General features: G+C 37.2%; 1 protein-coding gene across 2 annotated transcripts; it reads right to left on the reverse strand.

The window, feature by feature from the left end:
• Nucleotides 1–427: 427 nt before the first annotated feature.
• gmeb1 (glucocorticoid modulatory element binding protein 1) lies at nt 428–16,612 on the reverse strand. Of its 2 annotated transcripts, XR_014608379.1 has the most exons (11): nt 16,496–16,612; nt 12,846–12,997; nt 12,615–12,670; nt 12,179–12,300; nt 11,997–12,100; nt 9,266–9,414; nt 7,849–7,980; nt 7,575–7,712; nt 5,004–5,126; nt 831–2,120; nt 428–726 (listed from the first exon to the last, which is right to left on the reverse strand). XR_014608379.1 is itself a non-coding variant. In XM_084130370.1 (10 exons), the coding sequence occupies exons 2-10, from the start codon at nt 12,974–12,976 to the stop codon at nt 1,306–1,308; spliced, it is 1,770 nt and encodes a 589-aa protein (XP_083986496.1). In that variant the 5' UTR covers nt 12,977–12,997; nt 16,496–16,612; the 3' UTR covers nt 428–1,305. The 2 variants fall into 2 exon arrangements, 1 of the variants encoding a protein (XP_083986496.1); XM_084130370.1 differs by having other exon boundaries at nt 428–2,120.
• Between the last annotated feature and the right edge of the window lie 3,627 nt (nt 16,613–20,239).

Here is a 20,239-nt window from a genome sequence, read left to right on the forward strand (position 1 = left end):
GCTGTTTGTATTTTAAAATATATTAAAATATAAATGTATTCAGTGATGACAATATTTATTACTCCAGTCTTCAGTCTCATAATCCTTTAGAAATCCTTCTAATTTGTAGATTTGATGCTCAAAAAAAGCAAAAAAAACGTTTTTTATTAAAAGTATTTTATTTATTTACTTATATGTTTGGGTTTTTTATTTAATTAATTAATTTATTTATTTAGGGGTCTTTTTTTTCAATTGAAACCTTTTTTTAACATTATAAATGTTTTTACTGTTTCTTGATCACTTTAATACATCCTTGCACTTATAAACCTCCAAATCAAGTATTTTTGCTTCTACTTTTGTTCAAAAAAAAAAAAAAAACTCAGTAAAGTAACGGACTTTAAAATGCACAATCCCGCATTCTACAATCATTTACAATATAACTCGCAGGAAAAGGAATATCTATTTTATTTTCAGTGAAGGACACACATGATCCATTCACAAACATTCTTAACACATCTTTCATTATATGTGCTAACAGTGGGGTCCTCAACTCTGAGCCTGGGACCCAAAGCACTGCTCTTTTGTCTCCCTTATTTACACACCCAATTCAGATCATCAGATCATTAGCAGAGAGCTGCATGAACTGAACACAGTCTGTCAGATAAGGGAGGGATGTGGGTGCCAAGGACCAAAGTTGAGAACAACTGTGCTAAAATATCACAAACAATATGGCAGAGGTATTCAACCCTGCTCCTGGGGACCCACTGTCCTGCAGAGTTTTATAACTCTATATATAGTTTTATAAATAAACTTTGCAGGGCAGTGGTTCTCCAGGAGCAGGGTTGAAGAACTCTGCATTAGTGCCATTTACCCTGATGTCAGAAAACACACAGAGACACAGACAGTGTAAATTATTATTATGGGAGTGTCTTAAATATCAGTCTTCACCTTCAGATCAGAGAGTCATGAACTTGAAATCTGGACATGGCTACTATGTGACATTTTGGCACCAAAACAAAAGGAAACCGGAAAATAAGTGCCTAAACTTCCACACTCAAAAACAGAAAGCAAATACTGAATGTGTTCTAACAAAACATCATAAACTGTTGCTTTTTACGTGTAAAAAAGGAATACTGAATTTGCTTTTACAAATACATGACACGGCAGGCTTGAAGAGCTGAGCTTGGCTGTGCAGGAAGTAAGTAATGAAAAAACAAGACTGCTGGAAGGGCAAAAGCACACTCCACCTGGGGCGACACAATCCCCGTCCCTGTCTGATTCGGTCCGTCAGTCTCTGAGGGCGGTTTGTGTGAGCGTGTCGGTGAATCACTTGGCTTTGCCGGCGTCCTGTGTCTCTTCCTCCACCACTACAATGGGCAAATTGTGGAACTGACCATTGGCATCCAACTGTATCTCCCCTGTCTCCTCTGTTTCGCCTTGCACCACCTCCTCGCCTCCTTCCATTACGGTTGCACCGTCCCCCGCTTCGTCTCCCTCAAGCTGCAGTTCCATGACGCTCACGCTGTGGTCAGCGGATGCCGGGTCTATCTCAATCAAGGTGGTGTTATCCTGGTTCTCGTCTTCTTGCACGACCCTGACGACGCCGTCTTGCATCACAACCGTACCTGCGACCACCTGACCGTCTTGGGCTACACCTGCAGAAGTCATCTTCTGCGTCAATTGGACGAGCTCGACGGGGCTCATGACTGTCCCGAGCTGTGCGTGGTCCTGCATGGCTGTGGCGCCCAGCAACGTGAGCCCAGATGCAGGATGGAGAGCAATGGCTTCGGTTTTTCCATCAGAACCTCCAGCAATTCGCGTGAAGAGCTGTGAGCCTGCGGGTAGAGCATGTAGGGTGACCGTATTAGATGGCTGATTGAGGCCAGCCACTGTAAACGACTGGCCGATGGATGAAAGGGTGATGGGGGAAATGACAGTGAATTGCTGGGGCTGGAGGGTGAGAGGCTGGGCTATGGATGTGCCGAGCACGGTGGTAGAGGCGGGCCGCTGGAGGCGGGGCCGTTTGGGAGCGCGTTTGGCTGGAGGGGTGGAGGGGAGAACCAGACTGCTGAGGACCTGTGATTGAGACGACCAGCTGAGGGACTGCTGCCTCTTCTGCTCTTCTACCTGCTGTTCCAATGCTAGACAAACACAAGAGACACTGTTGTTTTCAAAGAATTAAAGCAATAATCTATGTATTACAATGATTTTAGCACGGGTAACAAGTGCTCTAATTGGCATAATGCAAAGCAGAGTCAAGTCACCTTCATTTATATAGTGATTTTTGCCATACAGATTGTTTCAAAGCAGCTTTATAGTGATAATAGAAAATTAATGGAACAAAGATTCCATTAAGTTTTAGGCTCAATCCCAATTCACCCCTTGGCCCTGCCCCTCCATTTTGCGCATTCCCGTGAAGGGGTAGGGTTGTCTCGATTCTCTTTTGGTTGGAGGGGTAGGGGTAGGGGTAGGGGGAAGGGCCAGATAGCCCTTGAAACGAAGATTTTTCGGGACCACACTTCAAACGAAGGGGTATGAGAAATGTACATGCATACACCGGCTACAGAGGCAACATGACTGCCAATAATCATTTTCTTTATGTCACATTCAATCTTGTGTTCATATTTACGGTCATGTTCTTCAAAGAAACGGTTGCAAAAAAATCGCCTCATTCGCGCCGCAAGACCTCCAGACGCGCGTAAACGCGTCTTTACATTGACTTAACATTGAAATCACTCGCGCCAGATGCTCTATTCGCGTTTGTAGCCGTCGAAGATATAGTCATCTCCGTTGTTATCTGCGAACTTCAGAAGAAAAATGCAATAAAAAATAACGGTGTAACGGTGTAGTAGTGGTGTCCCATTTCTTAGGGGAATATTTCTACCCCTACGCCTTGCCACTCTGTTTCAAGGGGCAAGGGTAAGGGGTAGGCGAAGTGTTAGGGGTAGGCGAAGGGGTATAAAATAGAATTGGGATTGAGCCTTAGTCTCTAAAACCCCCGTAAAGTTGGCATGAAATTGTGCCAATAACTTTTCCATTTTCCATTTATCCATTTTCACACAAATTACAATTACAGAGGTAGATTATCGGTTAATAAAGAATTCAGTTCAAACATTTTTTTGCTCAATTGTATATTTGTAAACTAATACATTTTAAAGTCCCACTGTGGTGAAAATCAAGCTTTTAAATGTTGTTTATATATCTATGTGGTGTTTTTAATATGCTTTAAGACCAAATTTATAAGTTAACACCATTGCTCAATATTTTCTCCTTAAAGGGGTCATCAGATGCAAAATTCACTTTTATATGGTGTTATATGGTGCATATAATGTGTCTTTGCAGTGTGTGGACACAACCACCATACAATGAAAAAAATCCATTCACTCCTTTTTTTAATCCTCAAAAATCCTCCACTCTCAATAATCAAGCCGTTTGGATTTTCTGAGCACTATGATGTCATAATGCTCATGCTCCGCCCACGACCACTGATGGACTGTCCCGTATTAGCATATTTCTGCCCTCAGCCATTCGACACCCCCCATGGAAGAGAGGGGTGGGGTGAGCAGTTGCTCATTATCATTTAAAGAGACATGCACCGAAACGGGTCGCTGTGAACGGAGCTGTTTTTGAGGAGGTAAAAAGGGTGTTGTTTTACACAACCATTGAGGAATTTTAACCAAAGTATATTACAAACTTTACATGAACACCCTAAAGAATCATACCAACTTGTGGAAAATGGACATCCGATGACCCCTTTAAAACTGCAGTGAACCAGACAGTCTCAAAAACGTGGTTTGAAATCGCTGGTGTTTCTGACGTCACAAACTACCTTGTAACCAATCACGTCAACGTGTGATCGTCAACGAGTGGATCTCTGAGCTGGTGTGAATGAGTGGAGGCGTATCATATTCATAGAACCGCAAATACTAAATGAGGCAAGGGTGTAGACTTACATTCAAGCTACTTCAAGGCATGAAGAATTTTTTTTCAAGGAATTTTTTTTTTTTAAATATGTAATTTTGGTGATCAAAGATGAGTTTTAAAGGATAAAATTATTGAGTACGGGGGACTTTAAAGTTTGCATCGCATAACCAGCTTCCACATGTATGGCTTTTCTAATGCACTAAACTTGTTCAGGAGCTCACCTGGTACAGGTCAGGTACGACGCTCGATAAAAAGACTTGTAGAAGCAAGCTAAAATGGCATTTTCATCTCTCGTTTACTATCGGTTAGGTTTAGGGTAGGGTTTACTGTAGGTTAAAGCTGCACGATTCTGGATAAATTGAGAATCATGATTTTTTTTTTTTTAAATAGAGATCACGGTTCTCTCACGATTCTAAACAGACAACTAAACAAAATTAGTTATTTAAAAAAAAAATCTTTTGGAATGAATGATTCAATGACTCACTCAAAGACTTCACTCATTTAATTACTGGATGAATCAGCATTTTTGAACGAATCTCTTGAATGAATGATTCAATGAAAAATAAATTTGTAACAGTCACTTGTCCCCCTGCTGGTGTAACGATGTAAACAAAAGGTCATTTGATCTATTTTGATTGCTTCCGTAGATATCAGTGTTTTTATCCAAACTATAAACTTTTATCCCAGTACTTCTATGATAATATGAATATTAGTAACACAGAAATAATGATAATGTGTGGTTGAAAAGACTGTTTGTGAAGCTGTTTCATACCTATACATGACAAGTGCACTCTCTGGGTCAGCAGCAGTGCGAACGCAGATTTGAATGTTGTGGTGTGATTTTGTCAAAGGTTTATTAGACACAACCGAATCATTGTCATTTTGGAAAGAGATTGCGTGGGTGTTTGAATTAACGATTAATCTATTGTAGGTGGTGTGTTATTTTCAAATGTGAGATTTAATATTTGCGACACTTGTGTCTTTAAAAATCACTTTTACATCAATCACAATTAATAGGAACAGTTTCAGCATGTCCAACAGGCCACACCAAAAGTTCCAGTGTGAAAATGTCCCTACTTCCCTTTGGTCACTTCACTCACTTGTCAGTGTTCGGAGCATCTGTGTCTGCTCTGGGTCCGTCATTTGCCGCCGAACATTCACAATTTGTTTGATGGAGTCTAGCAGGTTAAAGACTTGTGCCAGGTTGCTCAGAACTGCAATCTCTGCAAGACAGACCATGTGATGATCACATCTCATGCACACATACAGACCCTTTCCAAAAAATTAGAATATCATGGAAAAGTTTATTTATTTCCATAATTCCATTCAAAACGTTAAACTTCCATAGATTATAGTTTCAGGGCCCACAACTTAAACGATTTCAAGTATTTAGTTGTTTATTTGTACATAATTTGGGCTTCCAGCTCATAAAACCCACGAAAACAGGATTTCAAAAAATTTGAATATTACATGAAATCACACAGTAATTACACAGTGATACCATGGTCATTGAACCAGGTTTTGGTTCTTTTGGCAGTGTGGGCAGGTGCAAATCCTGCTGGAAAATGAAGTCAGCATCTCCATAAAGCTTGTCTGCTGAAGGAAGCATGAAGTGCTCTGAAAATGTCCTGGTAGACGGCTGCGTTGAGTGGACAGCACAGTGGACCAACACCAGCCGATGACATGGTTCCCCAAACCAACACAGACTGTGGAAACTTCACACTGGACTTCAAGCATCTTGGATTGTGTGCCTCTCCATTCTTCCTCCAGACTCTGGGACCTTGGTTTCCAAATGAGATGCAAAATTTGCTCTCATCAGAAAAGAGGACTTTGGTCCACTGTGCTTTATTAAATCCAGAGTCAACGCAGCCGTCTACCAGGACATTTTCAGAGCACTTCATGCTTCCTTCATTTTCCAGCAGGATTTGCACCTGCCCACACTGCCAAAAGAACCAAAACCTGGTTCAATGACCATGGTATCACTGTGTAATTACTGTGTGATTTCATGTAATATTCTAATTTTTTGAAATCCTGTTTTCGTGGGTTTTATGAGCTGGAAGCCTAAATTATGTACAAATAAACAACTAAATACTTGAAATTGTTTAAGTTGTGGGCCCTGAATCTATAATCTATGGAAGTTTAACGTTTTGAATGGAATTATGGAAATAAATAAACTTTTCCATGATATTCTAATTTTTTGGAAAGGGTCTGTACAAAAAACACACTACATATTAAGCCACATTACACTTTTACCACTGCACCTGAATAACAACACAACAAAATAACTTGACATACTAAATGTGTTTTTCATGGATCTCTAATCCTTTATTTAAACTACAGGCTACAAGATGCCCCAAAAAGAAAATACACTTACGGGCTTAATTGAAGACTTGTGAAGCCTGTCTTTAAATTAAGTTAATTACGTTTATTAATTCCAGTAAAGATTTTAAATTGATTGACAGTCCTAGTATAAAGGTTATATTATTTTTTTAAATGTATTATATTATTTATTTCAATATATATTAGGGATGCATCGATACTGCGCTCGTGTACTCGTTAAAATGCTTCAACAACCGATACCATGCAGTGTGTACAATACAGTGCTTGTGACAAAGAAACACCGTCAACATAGCAAACAGCAGACATGACGTTTTCAAGTTTTCTGTACGCAAACATCGAAAGCACACGCCCAGAAAAAGGCCTCTCGCACAGCACACGGATAGCCTTTTAAATCGAGCTATTTTTCACCTCTTTTTGCACATGAACGGACAAATTCACAGAAAATTATGTCAAAATGCCTGTATAGGCAAGTATCCTCATGAAACAGTCAGTCAAGTGAACGTAAACCGTTGAAAAGAAAAACGTGTGTAACAGTATATTGGACACATGCAGCTCTTAAAGTGACAGCAGCCTTATAAACCTACTGCTGTCTTTGTCCTCAATGTTAATCTAACAACAAAAGACTGGTTGACTGGTTGAGCTCTGCTGGAGCAACTCTAAATATTCACTGTGCTATTAAATTAAAGATGAAATTTGATAGAGCAATAATATGAACAGTGAAAGTAACAGTAGCTCCTACAATGCATTTTAACAGGCATAATTAGGCATGAAAATAACTGATGGAAATATCTATTTGCTAAGCCAACTAATTTGATTCATATTCTTTTAATTTCTCTGCCCAGTATATTTAAAAATTAAAAAGGCAATAAAAATACAGGTATTGGTACTCTGTATCAGCAAGTACTAAAAAAAGTAACGGTACCGGACTTGGTGCATCCCTAATATATATACATATATATATTTGCAAAAAGCCTTAGGCTCCTACAATAAATTAAATGCTAAATAAACAACTTAATTAATTGAAAGCCTGTCAGCTAATCTTCATCATGTTTGCCATTAAACATTAATTTTGAATTGATCTATTTTTGGAGTTCACAATAAAAAAAAATTGTTTAGGAATGTCACAGACAATTTTGTGACTGGTAGGATTCAGTTACGGTACTGACAGTTATACAACTCTTACATAATGCCAAGGCTATAATGTGAACTTATCAAGGCAAAGGTGATCTAAGTTGACCACTTTCTCCAATAGTAGAGCCGCAGAGTTTGATATCGTGCGGATATTGTTGGATTAGACAAACCTGGCACAGATCATATTCTGACATACTGACCTGCATCCTGTAGAGAGCTCTGATCAGTGCGTAGCTGAACTCCTCTCAGCAGACCCAACAGCTCTGAGCGGATATTAGGCACCACCTCCCCCATCATCCCCACCTCAGCGATACCCCTCCAGAAACTCAGCGTCTCATCTAGGGGTCACACACACAGTATAGCATTTATTACACCTGTGGATGCCAACATCATTTATGTATGGTACTCATGAGTGATGTTTGATGGGAAGCACTGACTACATGACTTTCTGAATGTTTTATTTGCTGTGTTTACCTGAGATGTCATTTGTGTCCCTTTTCTCTGAGGCTTCTATGGTGGCTGGGCTCCACTCCACAGTACCAATCACGTCTTCTTTCTTCTCCTCTACTGTGGCCATCTGACATCCGTTACCCACAGAAACATGCCCTGTAGGACACACATAATATGTATTGTTATAGAGGTAAATGAAAACAATGAACATTTATTTTACTGAAAATTGTGTGAAAAGCATGCATTGATCATTTGGCGATATGGCCAAAAACATATTTTACCACAATATTTATATTATTTAATTATTTATATTACCACAATATTTTTTTTCATATCATACGCTATCGATATTTATCACGATATATTGATTTACCCAGCTGAGGAAGGAAACTTGTTTGTTCACAATTAAACTCCACAGAGTACCTTTTAAATTATGGCCCCATGAAATCCTTTTTATTTTTCCCTAAATTCTGTGTTTTTGGGGTGGGGTGGATTCTGTGTGTTATGATTTAATACAAATTCATATACACTTTAACAATTCAATCAAGCTTTTAAAATGTTATCAAATGAAAATATAACAATTAATTTACAACAAAAAAATATTTTTTGTTAAATTAGATGCGGCACAAAAGAACTTTATACATTTAAAACATAGATTAAAAAATATCTTGGTTGTATGATATTCCTTAGAAATAATAATATAAATATTATTACTTTGAGAAGTACATTTAGACTACAGTAGTGATATATTTCTGTCATAATTTCTTGAAGTTTAACCAAATTTTTATTTTGATGGTTTGTTGTGAAGATCTGTCAGTTTTAGTTTCAGTTTCAGTGTGTATTTGATGGTAGTTTTACTCAAATCAAACGATGAAAAGTTTGTGAAGTGACTTTCAAAGCAGCTCTGGAGATGAAGTTTGTGTATTCGTGTCCTCATTTATAGAGACGGCAAACGTGTGTGAGTTTGTGTGTTCATTCACACAGAGACACGCTGAAAACACTTATTAACAACATGCACTGACACCACTCTTGTTGCGTTTATATCTGCTTTGTGATAAGCTGTTAGATTACCGGTAATCCATATAGAGTAAAAATGTCCAGAGCTAATCATCGTTATCGGCGTACATTTTATCGCGATCTCGATATGATATTGTTTATCGCCCAACCCTATTTTGACTAGTTTTTTACTTTTTGAATTTAATTGGCAACAGTAGCTGTTTGGTCAAAATGATGGTACTAATTAAATAAATCATTTGTCAATTTAAAGGATAAAACAAATATTGAACAAAAATATTTGGTAACTATGTCACCCAGCTGTAGTGTGAGTGAGAGTGAGAGTGAGAGTGAGAGTGAGAGTGTGAGTGTGTGTGTGTGTGTGTGTGTGTGTGTGTGTGTGTGTGTGTGTGTGTGTGTGTGTGTGTGTGTGTGTGTGTGTTCTAACCCTGAGCTGTGGTGGGTGTGTTGAGCCCACTGCCGTCCGGTGGGAAGCGTGTGTTGTTGATCAGCAGGTCAAACTTGGTGCTGCGGCAGGTGTTTGTGCAGAGAGTGCTGTGCTGATAGAAATCCAGTTGACCCGAGTCCATCATTTTCCTACATGACACACACACAGAGCTTTCAGAAGTTAAGACTAATACTTCGCTGAAGAATATTTGTTTTTTTATTGGAAAATCTGGAGGGGTCAAAGTGGGGAATTTTCCTTGATCTATTGTAACAACTGAGTTTCAGATGGATGTTAGGCAGTGATCCATCTGGAAGAACTAATGATACAAGTAAAATGTAGTAAAAGCTGTCAAAGCTTGTTGTGTTCCTGTCTGTGTGTAACACCTACCACTCTGCATATCCATCAGAACAATCACAAACAGAACAGTCACATTTACCGGAGCTCATCGAAAGTTAGAGGACGATATCCAGTCATTTCAATAGGATTATGTGCGATTGTTTTGCATGAGGGTGAAAAAAAGTTCCCCACACAGACTTCACTCAAAGTTGGTTATGTGAATTTCCCATGCTGTGCTAATGCTAATTTAACTATTGTGATCATACCTTTATAAACCATTGGAGTGGCTGACGTTTATTTTTACAAGATCTCTGATATTTTCAGTCTGATCTTCAGTTTGAGTGGCACATTTCGGTGGAAATTGTTTTATGAGGTTGCTATTGAAGAATAGGGCTGTATATTGGACTCAACAGAGTAAATCTACAGCTTTTAAAACAGCACAGCAAAGTAACATAACTCATGAAAAAATAAATTATGACTGAATTTGAAGCAGAAACAAAGTGTGTCTAACATTACAAAGGGGAAAAAAGGTCACACCTACATCAAAAAAATTGTTGTACTTATTGTGTTCATGTTGAATCGCAAAACACTGGTAAGGTTAGGGACAGGTTTGGTGGTTTGGTTAGGTTTAAAGGCCTTGATACACTTCCAAGTGAAATCGAAGAACGAACTGATGTGATGTCATTTCAAACAAAATCAGGCCGAAACAAAGTTCGTTTGGAATTCATTTTGGGAGTTCGAAACACATTTGTATTACCATTGGTCTGTGGTGATTACGTAATAGGTGGGCTGTGGAGGCTCTGCCTTCTTTCACGTGAAAATCTTTTCTGGTTCATTTGGCCTGTTCAGTCGGTTGAGTGAAAACCTGAACACACTGGAGAGCTGCTTTATAGTAGAAAATGAAGTAGTACTTCTGATGAAACGAAACAAAACACTGACACTGTTTTTCATGATTAATACGGTAAAGCTGCTTGATTTTAAGCAATCTATTGTATAAAGTGATGTATAAATAAATGTGACGTGACTTTTATGGAGTGCCACATAGCCACGATCAGATGCTATGATCAGATGTTTTTCTTATGCTTTATTTAAAATGCTTGCTGTTTTCTCAGTTTTGTTGTGTTTATTTTGTTACTGAGAGGAAAGGGCACACCACACATTTACATATTCATCTAACCGTCACTCTCAGCAGTGTGGGCGGCGTCGGATGTTCGCTAATGATGCAATGATGCTGCATTGTTTATCGCTACTCACGTATTTTGAACTTCGTTTTACCCCTAAACGAAGAACGAAAAAGAACTTCGCCACGAGTATATCGGGGCTTTAAGGGTGGGTTAAGGTGTAAGGAAAGGGTCAACAGTGTAACTATACTGTAGATGTAGCCATAGAAATTAATTACAGCTGTAATTGCATGAAGTTTTTTTTTTAAATATGAGTACAATGTAAAAACATATACACAACAAGTGCCTTTTATCAAATTAGTAATTTGGTAGTTCAGTTAGATTAAGCCAGATTTAGGCCTTAGTTCAAATTAGGATATTTAAGTAGCCTTTATAAATTTATAATGCCTGTAGGATTACAAATTTAAGAATAAGTTTAAGATCTGCTGATCCTACATCCTTACATAACATCACATGAAAAACTAAGGTGAACCACACTGTATTGGGCATTCAAGGTGAACATGATGGCATCCATTTACTGATTAGATTCAATATAGTTTCCATTGAAGGGGTTTTGTTAGTCTTTTATCTTCCTACTAAGAGTTGAACTATGTGTGAATGTTTACATAGTCTTAGTTCTCGTGACCATGTGTTGTTTATACAATTTGGGGAATACCATTATCTCCAGTTGGGGGTAATTGCCTCTATTGTCTTTAGATGATTAGATTTAGTGGTCATCCCTAAGGCTGTGTGTAAGTAAGGTCAGCACCTTCAAGGGCTGCCCACTGAATGCATATAAGATACCATGTAAAGTTCCCTTAGTTCGACTTGATGACTGCAGCTACGACAGCTCGTGTTCTCAATAAAGAATCCTGCTGAAGAAAGAACCAAGTCTCCTGGTCTTCGATTCTGAGTTTCCTACATGCCTTAGAAAAAACATTACTGGTGTGTCTCTTTAAACAAAACAATGGCATTGACATATTTTAAGATATGTCAGTGCAAGTTGCTTTCAGTTAAAATAGATCAAACATGCATTTTAGTCTGGGACAAGGCTTAAGCCTTGTCTGTGAAACTGGGGGAAATACAGTTAATATAAAGTGGCACCAAAAAATTAATCAAAATATATGATATGCTATGAAAGGCTACCAATACTGTAATGGGACACAGTTAAACTACAAACACTGATAGCTGGCACTGAGGTCTGACCTGAAGAGACTCAAAATGCTTATGCTTACCTGAGCATAACCCCACCCATCCGGATCGCTCGCTTCCAGTCCTTCAAAGTGGCTTTACCCGACATGTGCACAAACTGCTTTGGACTAATCAACTGATCCTCATACTGCAGAGAAACAGAGAAAGTCAGATTAAACACATTAGCAACTGTTATCTGCAGCATTAAGGTCTACACGACACTAACCTTCACACATTTGACATTGATTCCTGGGCAGACAAACTTCTTGAATAGAAGGATGGCTTTACTTTCGCCACATGTAATGGGATAACCAAGCTCCAAATCCTCTCCTTCAGCAGATGCCTCATCTGAACATCACACACACACACACACACACACACACACACACACACACACACACACACACACACACACACACACACACACACACACACAAAACAGTATTGTGGGAAAACTGCATAAGGTGTATTTAGTGACAGAAACTGAAGCATAATCCGCTGCTTGGAGCATTTTTACAGCTAAGACGCGTTTGCAGGAAACTACACATAGATTACCGTCTAATTATGATGTGAATTATTACAAGACTACATTAAATGAAGAAAATATGAGTGGTGCGACATAATACAAAGACTATCACTAATAAGTTTTGGGACAGGGTTACCTTGTGTCTCCACTGCCACAACTGCAGCATCTGTCTCACTGCTTTCATCTCCAAGCCTACAAACATAAAACATCCATCTATAACATCAGTCTCCACCTGTTAACTCCCAAGAATTAAGCTGTTTCGGTCCTTTTAAAGAGTCATTTGTTTAATATGACATATGTAAAGTATTATTATATGCGTGTCTCTTTTGATATACCTAGCTGTCTAGTTTAGGATCCTCACACCTACCCAGCTGTGATGGGCTGCAGCTGTAGGATCATTTGAGTCTTGCTTTGGTTGTCAGGCTCCACATCCTCTTCCTCTGTGCTCTTCATCATCACCATGTCCTCCACGGACACAGTGACTTCTGTCTCTGCCATAGCCCGTGCTCTCCTTCAACACTGAGGAGTATGAAATTCCTGGTGAATATTTTATCTATACTGGTCAAATGTTTGGAATAATTAAGATTATTATTATAATAATTGAGTATATCAATAATAATAATAATTGAGCACCAAATATTAGAAGGATTTCTGAAGGATCATGTGACACTGAAGACTGAAGTAATGGCTGTTGAAAATTCAGCTTTGCTATCACAGGAGTACATTACATTTTTAAAATATATTAAAATAGAAAACAGTCCTGTTAAAGTGTAATGATATTTCAGAATAAACAAATAAATGCAGCCATTGCGAGCATAAGACATCTTTCAAACACAAAGACTTCGTTAAACAGACTTCTTTCATAATAGAACCCGACCGATATATCGGCGGGCCGATATTATCGGCCGATATTAGGCATTTTCCAAACTATCGGTATCGGCATTTATAATGGCCGATAAATGAATATTTAAAAAATAAAATAAAAGCGGACGAAACACCCTTCAACCATGTTATGAGTGTTGGCGCTGCATAGTTTGTCCACCAGAGGGCACTATACAAGGAAGATCGCTAACATCAATGAGCTTGGAAATCACAACGAACTTATTCTGCCTAAATAAAGTAATGATTACTGTATTTATAACTAGCATATCTGTAGTTCCAGTCTCTGCATTGTAAAACGTAAGTTAGGCACGCGAGGAGTGAACATTTGAGAAAAAGTATCAAACATAGCCTGTGCGCATAAAAGTTAGCTTTTCTTTTACACGTGTGTGAAATCCAAGTGTGCGTTGCTGACTTCGTTTAGCCGCAGCATTAACGAGTCACATAATGTATTTAGTGCATCACTAAGTAGTAGATTTTAGAAGGCAGGCAGCAAATGATGATTGAAAATGGTTTGTTGTAGCTTGATGGAATAGATGGATAGAATTAAAAGAGTGCAGGTAAAGGGATAAGCAAGTTGACATTGTAATTAGGCTATAAGGTAGCTTATAACATTGACATTTGGCAGACGCTTTTATCAAAAGCGACTTACATTGCATTTCAAGGTACACATTTACAATCTTATCAGTTCTTCACACACACATTATTACATAATTGAATTATTACTGTCAATATTAATAATAATAAGACTTTTTTTGTTCAAAGGACTTTGAGTTTCATATCTTAAGTTTGTATTTTTATACATTATATTTATCAGAACTTTAATATATTCTGTTCTGTTGTGACAATAAAACAAACAAGTTTATTTTTAAACTGCATTATCATATTATTTAAGGCTGAGGACTCTTAAATAACGACAAATAACTAATGTTAGGGAAATCTGTTAATGTTTTGTTGCGCGTTTCTTAAATTTTTTTTTTAAAAAATATATATCGGCCGATATATCGGAATATCGGATTTTTAAATCACCAAATATTTGTATCGGTATCAGCCTTAAAAACCTTTATCGGTCGGGCTCTATTTCATAATCATAATTATTTCAAACTTTTGACCGTTAGTGTACATAATAATAATGATGATAATAATAATAATAATAATAATAATATGCATGATATTCTATTAAACCACTGATTAGCCTATATTTCAGAAGATGTTTTACCTGATATGTCCGACATTTAAAATCAACATTGACCATATCATTTTCTTAAACCACGGTCCTGGTCTTATTGTGCAAAAATTATTTATTCGTGTTATTCCAAAAATGTAGTAATCATATAAATGTTATAATGTGCTCCACCTCATAAACAACATAAACACATAAAACTTCACACATAAACAATGTTGACATAAGCTTGACATGGAATAATATCAACTTATAACACCATTGTGTATTGCTTTTATATATATTTTTTTTCTTTTCTTTACAGTTATAAACCAAGGCACCAAGAACATCGATCAATGGTAGCCTAAATTTACAAAAATTGTGTATCCGAAATCTCTTGATAGTGATTCCGTAACTGTGTCAGAGAATCCCTTCCCACAGCTATGCCAGTCACAGCAGATACCCTTTTTAATCTTTTACATCCCCCAACTGGAAGACCCACTAAAGGTGTCAGGGTATCTCAAAGACGGTAACTCAGACCGCAGACAGTAATAAACAACAGATTATACAGTGGTCTCATCTGTAACATTAATTCAGTATGAACAAATGAAAGTGGACTGTGTGATAAGGCAAATCCTCAAGCTAGTGTCTAAGCACATAATATTCAAATAAGGAAAATGTGCATTTAAATCATTTTTACTCCAAGACTTAAGACAGTTTAGTTACCAGTTTAGTTACATTCATTATTAAAATGGCCTGAGATGAAAAGTGACTTCAAATCACTGTTACATGACCAAGCATTTCACTATTTAGATAAACAAATATAAAACTATAAAATATATAATTTAAAATAAGTATGGTTTAACTAAAATAACTAAATGTTTTACATAAACTATTTTCAATTAAAATAATGTATACTTATGTCAGGATATAGTGCTTTAAATTATATACATAGGTTAGTTTATCAAATTATTGCTTTATATATATTATAAATATATCTGTCTAATGAAGACTGTTAAACGAGACGACTGCATTGCTAATGCTATCAGATAAAATAACAAGTAAGTTACACGGTAATACCATGTTTTGATTAAACGCATACCATGGTATTCTTTGAAGCAACGTTACGTTAGAGTAGATGACATGGTACGTTACATGAATATGAACATCGTACAGTCTCATAGTACGTGTAGTACATAGTACATAGTAACGTTACTTACAGTGTGTTATCATCACTGTAAGTTACCACAAAACAGGGTAGTTCTGTACACCATGGTAACAACAGATTCCGTCAAAATACCATAGTGACTGGTGTTATTAAGAACCACCTGTTGTCAAAAATGTATTTACCTAAATGAAAAAAAGTATTACACTGTTTGAAAGAGACCCCTCATGCATTTATTATAATTTAACAGTAGCAACAATAATTGTTGTACCTATTGTATTGTGGGGATAACTGTTTTGGTTGCCATGGTGAATGTTTCTGAGCGACTGCACTTATATACGTTAAGTGTTGTGCTCTTCGGTGGCTAATTCAGTTAGCATTTTAGCTCTTCATATGTTGCGCCATTTCAATAACACTCATCTGCTGTTCGTGATGCTAACGTGCTATGCTAACACACACCTTCATTTCACTGCTTGTTTGTTTGTGGGTGAATGTGCGTGTTTACAAACAAACATCACACTCTCAAACACCCTCAAGCGCGGCTAATTCATGAAGCGTTCGCTGGCCGTACGGGCGGACTGTATCTAAATGACGCGCTGGCGTCGCGCCGCGGTGTTCTGTTCTCATGACGTCTCCCGTGCGGCGGGACGCACACACACAAACGACAAGACGTTCCTCCGCCATTCGAGGGGGCTGCCGCTGCCATTCGAGCCGCGAACACCTCTAGTCGACGTCCCGACGAAGTTCTCCGCTGCGCAGTCATGTTTAACCGTTACATTAGAGAGGTTAAAATACGATGGATTGGCCTTACCGTTTAGATCGCGGTCGGTGTCATCCTTACATAGCGAGAGGCTTTGAGTGAACATGCGCAGTTTGTTGAATTACACTTCCTGCTCAAGCTCGTCCCTGTTCCAGCTCAAGCCATGAGAGACTTTACAGTACACACAGGACTGCTCGTACTAAAATATACAAGGTTCATGGCATTATCAGTATCAGTTAAAGTAGCTGTGATGTTATGGTACAGTTTAAAACTTTAAAAAGTCACTGTTTCTAGAATAAGTCTCCTGTAAATAATTTCTCTGCGTCTGCTTGTGTGGAGTACAATTTGAACACATCTTGAATGGATCTACTGGAGATATTTGTACATACTGATATTAGTATAACGTTACCTGTTGAAACTCATTAATTCACTAGCTTGGTATCTACAAGCATTTGAATTCCATTAAAAAATAATTACAATAACTGTGGGTTGTATTAACTATTTTATTCTTGGTAATCCACCCCAATCTACATTAAATATAAAAAATAAGCAGCTGCAGTACCATATGTATGCGTTGTACATGAATATGGTAATCCCTCATAATATCATCTGATACAATTACAGTAATTTTTCCAAAAAATTGTTTAACACACCCACTCAAATAAAAATATTCGCAACAGTCTACATCAAAAGTATATTTATTATTTACAAAAGCTCTAACACAACTGTTATTGCTAAGAGAGTAAATCAATTCTCAACTACGTAAATATAAACACTATTATAGTTACAGTAATAAACAGCTATGTTTCTCTATAGTTTGATTGCATAATGATTTTAGAGCATTAATCTTTCTTTTACATTTATAAGATTGGAGCGCCAAGAACAACGATCATTAGCAGCTCCGAGTTACAAAAATTGTGCATCCGAAATCTCTTGATAGCGATTCCGTAACTGTGTCAGAGAATCCCTTTCACAGCTATGCCATTCACGGCAGATGCCCTTTTTAAACTGTAGTTGTTTAGCTGGACATTACATTCTGGGAGTCAATGCGTCTCAGCGAGGGTAGCAGTTATCTGTACAGTCAAAACAACGATACATTTTATTATACTTCACAATTCCACATTAATTGTATACTGTATAATCAATTGTACAAGATTATATATATATTTGTTGGTTAATACGCTAAATTAGCTCGAAACACTTGAGTAGAAATGTATCCTGAAGTGAAGCATCATGGGATTGGGGCGGTAACGGGGATGATTGACAGGCACTTTGGCCAATAACATAACTCTGGATGTTTCGTCGGTGTTGTCTGATTGGCTATTGATTACAAACAAACTTTAAAGGAGAAAGAGAATATAATTACACACTTTAAACATCATCTAATAATAATAGCTAAACTACCTAAGAGGTTAAAATGTTTTTATTATTAATTCGTTCTACTGTAAATGTTTTTCATATTGTGATTGAGTGTGAGAGAGAATGCATGGTCATATGCATAGATAGATTATATCTATTCCTAACACCAAGGATTAAAATGTTTCTTGGTAACACTGCAGCATTAAGAAGCATACTGCTGCTAAACTACTGCTGGGCTTCTTCAGCATTCATTTTCTATATTCCAAATCTTTCACGTTTATTCGGCGGCCATCTGCAGTTCTACAAACCACACCCGACACCCCTGTAAATTACGCCCACGCCTCCCGCGAAGAAACAAGCGTGGATTTCATTGACCAAAGCAATATTTTTAAGTAAATAATTTTATATATTATGTATGAAATGTAAGACGAGCTTTTATTGCTTTCGAATCTTATTAAGTAAATTAATAAATTATATCAAATGAATACACACAGCGTTTAGGAGTTAGGTGCCTTACTCAAGGGCACCTCAGCATTCCCTGCCGGTAATAGAACCAGCAACCTTTGGCTAACCATTAGGCCATGACTGCTCGACACACATACCTATAAGCTATTTGTGTTCATAATCATCTAAGCATTACTCATTAAAAATTCACACCAAGAATAACCACATCAGTAAGTGTAGACTACATTAGGTATTTTTGTATTGTATTTTTAATCTATATATCTCTTCTGTTCAAGCAGCTTTTTAAGACCATTATAATGAGATGAATTAATTAAAGAATACCTTCTTTCTTGTATATTTGATTCTGACATAATATTCGACCATGGCTGTTTCTCATGACTTTTTCCTCTGTAAAATTAGGTTATCGGCAACGGCGAGGTAACGTTATGACATTGAGAGCAAGCATACTCATCATTTCACTGTAAAGTCATCCCCTAAATTGGACTATTTGGACAGTCACACTAAATGTGTGTTGTTTAAATAAGGGTAATTTAAGGCTTTTGTGTCTGTGGAAAAATATTAATAGTGCATTAACGACTGCAATCTTGTATTATTCAGTAAATGGATTCAACAGTGGGAGTTGGAGTCAACTCTGAAAAACCTGGAATCATACACATTGAATAAATGGGATGAACAGCTGCATGTGTCCGTAATCGCCCCAATCCCTTATATAGTTCACTATTTGAGGAGGCAGTCATTGTAGTGTCCAAAACCTATTGTACATTATTGAGTGCACTCATTATATCACTCACTCGTTTTCATTCACTCGTACAGTGGACTATAGTGGAGTAGTGTAAGGATATAGGGGAGGTTTTTAAATATAGCATATAAAGAAGTATGTGAATTGGGATGCACCTACTTCACTTTCCGCCAATTGACATAACGAAGTAACATGCAGAAAGAATAACTGAAAAGTCATTTGGTACATTTTCACAATGGTGAAATCATGTCATATTGCACTGCTTGTTTTTTCAAAAACAACAACAACAAACAAACAAACAAACTACTGCAAGAGATTATGAGAACACAGATCTTAATGCTAATTTTATTGAAACATATTGAATCTTATAGATTTACCGAATCACAATGCAAATATATTGACAGTTTACAATGCCCAGAGCTTGATGTACATCATTATTATTGGCTTTAGCATTCATTACATTTGATTTAACATTTAAAATGTGCAATATACGTTTTACTCTGCTCATCCACATCACTGATGAGCCCCTAAAGACATGTATACAGACGTGTTTATATGATCAGAATCGACAGTGGCTGATAGTGTTTATAGTGGGTGACTAATGAAAATCCTGCTTTTATACTAATGTCCTATTCTCTATCTATAATACACAGTTTTCTTATTTCATTTACACTGGCTATTTAACATCATTGTTATTAATTTCACTCCAACACATTTTCTTAAAATGCAGTCATAGAGCTGTTCTCTATAGACCACAAGGGGGCATGTAAAAAGTATTTGGCACCACCATTTTGAAAGATTTGTGGGAAATATATATATCTATATAGTGTTTAATAAAATGTATTTATCTGTGAAATAGTATGTGAGGAGCAATGTGCAGAAATATGCCATGTGTATTTAATGAATGCAGTTACCATAGAAACTTGTCAAATTGTGCAAAACCGTTCAGTGGCCACAACACAACAGCAGTGTGGTCACATATTTCAGTCCATTGAGTCAATTTTTTTTTTATTTGTATACACACTATTACTAATGTAAAACAACCTAATTTACTCATCAGAATTTGAAATATCATGTTCATAAAGTGATTCCACAAGGCTTTTCACACTGCATTTAGTCACACTATTATCATGTGTGAGTTTTGTTGATAAATTTAGTTAAATTTAACCTCATTCTCAGCATATTAACTTCAATCTATCATTGCTATCATTTCCTATACATAAAATCCACAG

Source organism: Abramis brama (assembly GCF_963993115.1).
Source record: "Abramis brama genome assembly, chromosome: 12".
NCBI classification, from domain to species: Eukaryota; Metazoa; Chordata; class Actinopteri; order Cypriniformes; family Leuciscidae; genus Abramis; species Abramis brama.